General features: G+C 46.9%; 1 protein-coding gene across 1 annotated transcript in view; it reads right to left on the reverse strand.

The window, feature by feature from the left end:
* Positions 1 to 7524, reverse strand: part of Gnptab (N-acetylglucosamine-1-phosphate transferase subunits alpha and beta) — a 71608-nt gene extending 64084 nt beyond the window's left edge. The window contains exon 1 of the mRNA XM_090328504.1: positions 7259 to 7524. Coding sequence (XP_090184630.1) covers positions 7259 to 7375 — 117 coding nt within the window. The 5' untranslated portion in view covers positions 7376 to 7524. The remainder of the gene's footprint in view (positions 1 to 7258) is intronic.

Below are 7524 nucleotides of genomic sequence, written 5' to 3' on the forward strand. Positions count from 1 at the left end.
GGTTCACACAGCCATTCAGTTACAATACGGGAGAGTTGAAAGGAACCCACGATTCTATCTTCTACAACAAGGTACAGGACTAACGGCTGTGGACAGCATAACATTAAAGCTAAGGCAAGGAACTGTTGCTTTCGCTCCTGATCATTCTCTAGGAGAAACTGCCCCAGCTCACGTGCTCCAGGTGTGACTGCCAGCCTGTCCCGTGCCCTGGCTCTGGAGATGATCCAGGTGCTAAACAAGGTTATCACAAGGGCACTCACTCCCAAGGCGAGGCCGGCAGCACTGGGTCTAGCTGGCACTAATGAGGAAGAGAACTGTCTTTTTGCTGCGGTAACTGAACTAGAATAGAACAGCACAGAATGGAATCAGGAGTTGCCAGCAGCAAGCTTTCCACCCATATGAGGAGAGCGTGCTGAAGATGTGAACCTACAGAGTTGAAGAACAAGACAGCAAGACAAAATAAAAACAAAAACAAAAAACATTCCAGACAATGCCATTGGAGCATCTTGTTCCAATTCAGCCGAAGGCTCAATCTATATCTGTCAATATGCCAGTTAGCAAGCCACCTTTTTTTTTTTTTTTTTTGGTCGCCAGTCCTGGGGCTTAAACTCAGGGCCCAGGTACTGTCCTTGACCTTTCTCAAGACTAGCGCTCTACCTCTTAAGTCACAGCATCACTTCTGACTTTTTCTATGTATGTAGTACCAAGGAACCACATCTAGGACTTCTTGCACTCTACTATTAGGCCAAACTCCAGGCCAACAAGCCACCTTTGAAGTGGGGTAGGATGGCGCACATCTATGACCCCAGCACACTCAGAAATCTAAGGCAGGAGGGTCTCAAGCTTTTACTTTATCCACATTTGTTGTTGTTGCTGTTGTTTGAGATGGAATTTTGCTACTTTTGCCCAGGTTGGTTCAAACTCATGATCCTCTGTCTCACCTCCTCCAGAGTAGCTGGGACGACAACTGTCTACCAACATGCCCACCAAGTTACCTTTCTGATTAAATTAAGTCTGACCTGAGATTTTTTGACACAGCTTTATGCTGTTAACTCATACCAACAGAGATTTTTCTTTTTTTCCCCCAGTTGTAGGGCTTTAACTCTAGCCCTGGGCGCTATCCCTGAGCTCTTCAGCTCAAGGCTACCACCCTACCCCTTGGCCACAGCACTGCTTACAGTTTTCTAGTGGTTAACTGGAGATAAGAGTCTCATGGACTTCAGTGCAGCACTGGCTTTGAACAGTGATCCTGACATCTCAGTCTCCTGAGTAGCTAACATTACAGGTATGAGCTATCCTGCCCAGCTCCAGTAGAGATTTTAAAAAACAAGTAATTGAGGGCTGGGAGCTTAGCCTGGTGGTAGAGTGCTCGCCTCGCATGCACAAAGCCCTAGGTTCGATTCCTCGGTACCACATACATAGAAAAAAAAGCCAGAAGTGGTGCTGAGGCTCAAGTGGTGAAGCTCTAGACTTGAAAAAGTCCAAGGACAGTGCTCAGGCCCTGAGCTCAAGCCCAGGACTGGCAAAAAAAAAAAAAAAAAAGTGTCCAAGGACAGTGCCCAGGTCGAGTTCAAGCTCCACAACTGGAAAAAACAAACAAATGAACAAAAAACACAAGTAATTTAAAATGAAAAGTGGTTGAAACTTTTCAGAAAGTACCAAGCTAAAAATCAAATTATTCCTAATAAATTATTCTTGCTGAACATAGTCCTTCTGTCCTGCGTAGACTGCTGTTCTTCCTTAGACTGCTTTTCTTCCCTGAAGAAGTTGCCCTAAAAGTCTCTGAATCTCCTGTGAGGTGCTTCAACCCACAATTACCTTTCTCTCTCCTGATGCTGTAAGCAGTTACTATTCACCTGCTCAGGAATTCAAGTATTTACTCTCCTGTATTATTACACGGTAGCATGCATGCTGTAGCCTATCTCACCAAGAGAAGAATAGCCAAAGACCAGGGCTAAATTTTGTTATGTCTCTTAACAGCAACTCCTACCAACCTATGTACATTCTAAGTAAGAGTAAGCCTAGACTATTAGAGAAAGCTAACACAACATGAACAACCACTTCAGCCAGTCCTGGCTCTAACCTTGTGTGTGTGTGTGTGCGCGTGCACGCGCGCATACACACACAAACATACACTAGTACTAAGGGTTTGAACTTAGGATGAGGACAGTCTCCCTTTGCCTTTTCATCCAAGGGTAGAGCTCTACCACTTAAGCCACACCTCTACTTAAAGCTTTTCTACTAGGCTTACTGGCATGCGCCACAGAAGCCTTTTTTTTTTTTTTTCCTCGAGAGTCTTTCTAGCCCAGGATAATCTCAAACTCTAGATCTTTCTGCCTCATTGTCCCAAGTGCTTAGCTAACAGGTGTAAGTCACCACACTAGGATACAGGATCATCATTTTTTTTCCCACCAACCCAGGCACTGAGGGCTCATACTCAATCCTAGCTACTGGAGAAAGACATTGAAATCTGAGGATCAAGGTTCCAAACCAGCCCGTGCAGGAATGTCTGTGAGACTCTTACCTCTCAGTAATGGACAAAAAGCTAGGAGTGAAGCTACAGCTCAAGTTACAGAGGGCTATCCTGAGCACAAAAGCTCAGGGGCAATCCCCACATGAGAGGCAGCCTTCAACCCACAAACAGCTGGAAGGAACTCAATTTGGGATCCACTGAAAATGATAATTGTGCTGGATGTACAATCACTCAAAAGCTGTCCCCTCACACCAGGCCTTTCGACTTCTTCCCTCCCCTCGGCCCCCCTCACTGTTGCCTCTGACCAAGAACACACTCAAAATAGATCCATTTAATGAGTAAAGTAATCAAACACAAACTTGATAACTTACTTCTTGATCATTTACTTCTTGGGCCATAACAGAAAGTAGCCACAAAGATGGAAGGTAACTTGAGCTAGACACAGTTTTCAGTTCTCCTTTCCACTGACTAGGAACTCAGAATGTAAAACAGGAAGAGACAAGTGCAGCGTGGTACTCAGCAGACACTATGTGGAAAATGAACATACCACTTGTGGGTAGGGATAGGAGGGAAAAAAAAATGAGAAAAAGCAAGGGAAGGGGTGACACTGTCCAAAAAGAAATGTGCTCATTACCTGATTTATATTACTGCAACCCCTTTCTGTATATTGCTTTAATAATAATATTTAAAAATTAAAATAAGCCAGGCATGGTGGCTCATGCCTGTAATCCTAGCTACTCAGGAGTCTGAAAGCTGAGGATCTCAGTTCAAAGCCAAAGCCAGCCCGGGCACTAAAGCACGTGAGGCTCTTATCTCTAATCCATGACTAGAAAACCAGAAGTGGCACTGTGGCTCAAGGGGAAGAGTGGTAGCCTTGAGCTGAAGAGCTCAGGGACAGCACCCAGGCCCAGTTCAAGCCCCACCACCAACCAAAAAAAGAAAAAAAAAAAAAAAAAGCAAGAGAAAATAGGTAAACCGAAGTAGACAAGCCAGGGAAAACTATCATCTGCTAGGAATAGATTTCAACTACTCCTATCCAACTTCTTACGTAAGTTATTTTGAAGGTATTTGTTTCCAGCTAAGGTCACAGAAGGAAGTGTTATAGAGTGTACACACACACACACACACACACACACACACACACACACACACAGCAATCCTGTATTCACAATACTGAAATCCCAAAGCTACGAATATCAAAGACAGCTTTGTATCTTATTTGGCAAGCAAAGCTTGATCTGACTTGAACTCATTGACCTTAATAGGCATGCGAATACTGGTTGTTTTGTAGTTCCTTCACTGAGTAATATTTATGTATTTCACTGTTAAAAAAGAAAATACTTGCCAGGTGCAGTGGCTCAGGCCTGTAATCCTAGCTACTCAGGAGGCTGAGATCTGAGGATCTCAATTCATAGCCAGCTGGAGCACAAAAGAACTTGAGACTCTTCAATTAACCTCTAGAAATGGGAAGTGGGGCTTGGCTCCAGGGTTGGGTGGAAGCCTTGAGCTATGGAGCTCAAAGACAGGTCCCAGGCCAGGTTCAAGACCCATGAACCACCAAAAAAAAAAATCAAAAAAACTAAAAAAGAGAATACTGATGAATGTTGTAGTAGTTCCAGAAGTTTCAAATAACGAGCTGTGGTTCAATGAAATAATGACAGCCTTGATAAGCCCAAGTCTTAAAATACATATGATAAAAAGTAAAATAGAACAAATACGTAAAACCAGGGAGTTTCTAAGCTAAAAATAATCTTAAGGGCATAGCGAATCTAACACCCCTGTTTCCATGTGAGGAAACTGAGACTCGCATCTGACTGGTCCAAGGCAGTTAACTGCTTAGCACCCACAAGTTTCTCCCCATCACCCTCACTGGAGGACCTTGAGACCTCCTTCTGAGAAAAACCACTTCAGTGTCCAACTCTAGATCTGACTGATAAGAGCTCTCCAGGCTCTCCTAGAAAGCACCTGGCTCAACTTATCGGGGAAAATGCACTGCTTTTGTATTTCTCTCCTTCAATTACACATTACTTTCTGAAAACTTTGGATGAGGACTAAAATGGCTTCTTAAAACACAGTAACCAAGCCGGGCATGGTGGCTCACGCCTGTAATCCTAGCTACTTTATGAGACTAGGATCTGAGGATCAAGGTTCAAAACCAGCCCAGGCACAAAATGACCTGGGACTCCAATTAACCTCCAGAAAATGGGAAGCAGGGCTTGGCTCAAGGGTAGGGCGGTAGCCTTGAGCTGAAAAGCTCAGGAACAGCACCCAGACTGAGTTCAAGCCCCAAGACCCGCCAAAGCAAGAAAAAACAAAACAACAACAACAACAAAAAACCCAACCAGCACGAAGTGGTGGCCCACACCCATAGTCTTTGCTACTCTGGAGGCTGAGATCTGAAGAGAGCAGTTCAGAGCCAGACTCCTATCTCCAATTACCTAACAGAAAGTGGGGTGTAGCAGAGTGCTTGCCTAGCGTGTTCAAAGACCCTGGTTCCATTCTTCACTGATCTTAATCCTACCAATCCTACAGGGAAGGTGCTTTCCCATTCATTTTAAAGATGAGGAAGCTCGGGGATTTAAGTATTCTTTCAAAGATTAGACAGAGGGAAGTGTGGGATAATAAACTATGAAACCACACAGGCAGGAGTGCACACTTGGAGTTCTGGTACTTAGAGGGTACTGCAGAAAAAAGTAGGGTTCAAGACTGTCTGCAAAGCAAGAATGTCACGAACAATAACAACTGGGCGCTTACCTGTGCCCAGATACATTAATTTGTAACAAGAGGGGGAGAAACAGAACTACAGAGTGTGGAGTGTAAAGTATGCATTTCACACTTGTAAATCTTTTTCAGTGTCCTATGTGACTTATTTTTTCCCCTAGTCCTTAGAACTACTAAGAGTGCACCCTTGGAAACAGGCCATAATATTCAGAAGCCATTTAATGCCCAGTGTGCACAATGCCAGCACCTGGCACCGTGCTTGGGCCAGGGTGATGGCAGTTTAACAGTTGACTTCTTCTAGAGAGTTTATTATCATCCTCAAGTGAAAAATGGGTAGACTTCATATAGGAATGTACTGCGTACCGCCTTTCTAAAAATCATTCTGCTCATTTCACCATCTCTTGCTAAAAAAAAATATGATATCAAAAAACAAGAAGGCACATTTCCAATCACTTGCAATCATAGCATTTCTCCCTCTTGTTAAAATGACACACATACACTCTTAAAGTTCTCCTTGTTTAAGATGAATATTACTAGCTGGGCACAGTGGCTCATGCCTGTAATCCTAGCTACTCAGGAGGCTGAGATCTGAGGATCAAGGTACAAAGCCAGCCCAGACACTAAACCTAAGACTTTTTATCTCCAATTAATCTCTAGAAAATGGGAAGTGGGACTGTGGCTCAAGGGGTAGGGCAGTAGCCTTGAGCTGGAGAGCTAAGGAACAGCTCCCAGGCCCAGAGTTCAAGTCCCATGACCCACGGGGAAAAAAAAAAAAAAGAATATTACTAGGTGGTTTCCACACCTGTAGTCCTAGCTAATCTGGAGGCTGAGATCTGAGGACTGCAGTTCAAGGTAGGAAAAAGTCCACGACATCCATTTTCAATTAATCACCTAAAAGCCTTTTGAGGTGGAGCAGAGACTCAAGGAGGGAAGCAAGGGCTTTGAGTGAAAAAGCTCAGGGAAGGTGCCCAGGCCCTGAGTTAAAATCTCAGGAGGGGGCTGGGGGAGGGGCTGTTGTTAATGGTTGTATTAGACTGCCAGTAATGGAATATCAATGTCCACGCCTATCCTATTCCAAGGAGCACAAAAATCCATTTCACCTGACTGTTCCCAAACCTCTTACCTGAACTGCACTATTCCACTGCACATTAACTAAGGGCAGATCAAGAATGGCCTGGCTTAGGTGACCTAAATTATTAGCATATCCCATGACCCAAGAAGGTCCAGGGCTGGAGTCCAAGACAGTTTTACCCAGTCCTGGTCACCAGACAGGGGCCCTCTTGGATTTCCAAGGAGGTGACAAGTGCCCTGGGACAGGCCTGGAGACCTTTCCCCACCTGTCTGCTCACACCTACACCCCGGCACACACCTAAACCCGGCCTCCACGTGCAAACTAACTTAACACTGGCAGTCCAAAACTAAGCAAAAAAAAAAAAAAAAAATCCCCTTCATATTTAAATCCTTTGAATTTGGGACCAGCTCATTTTCCCCATTCAAATCCACATGCCAAAAAGAAAAACAACAAACCCACACAGATGGTTCTTTTGCACAAAAGTTTTAAGATTGGCCAAGAAACAAGATTAAGATAAGGTGCTTGGAAGGTGGTGACAAGATTAGCAGGGTGGCCCCAGAGGAGAGGAAGGCCAGGAAAGATAGAAGGAGCAGGGAGAAGGAAGGGGGTGGGGTGGGGGGGAGCTGGAAGGAGAAAACCCCAATTCTAGATCCAGGGCCGGGGACCTGGGGGGGTGGGGGGTTGTGTGTGCCAGGCCTAGGGAGGGCAGGCCAGGATGGCATCCGGAAGGAAGGGGGTCCCCGACAAGACAAGCCCGCATCCCCAACGCCACCTCTCCCCCCGTCCCCGCCACCACCACAACACGAGAAACGTGGTGGGGCCGGAAGGCTGGGCGCCGCACGTCCAGAGGCTGCAGCCCGGGCCGAGGGGCGCGTGCGGGGCCCCGGGGGCGGCGCGTGGGGAGGACGTGGGGGGAACGTGCGAGGTGGGGACGTGGCGGGGTCCGGGGTGTCCCACGACGCGGCCGGCGGGGCGCGGGCGCCGCCACTCACCTCTCCGAACTGGAAGGCGGACACGATGGTGACCACGACGCCCACGAAGCAGACGTAGAGCCCATACCTGTGGGACAGGCAGGTGTAGGTCTGTCTCTGCAGGAGCTTCAGCAGCATCACCTCGGAGCCGCCGCACCGCGCCGGGCCCGGAGCCGCCGCCGCCGCCGCCGCCGCCTCAACGAGCCGCCATTCGCGGGGGGCCCCAGCCGGGCCGCCGCGCTCCGCTCACAGCCTCTCGCGGCCGCGCATTGCCGCTCCCGAGGGGG

The sequence above is a fragment of the Megascapheus bottae genome, chromosome 2 (genome assembly GCF_031878675.1).
Source record: "Megascapheus bottae isolate mThoBot1 chromosome 2, mThoBot2.hap1, whole genome shotgun sequence".
In the NCBI taxonomy this organism is placed as follows: domain Eukaryota; kingdom Metazoa; phylum Chordata; class Mammalia; order Rodentia; family Geomyidae; genus Megascapheus; species Megascapheus bottae.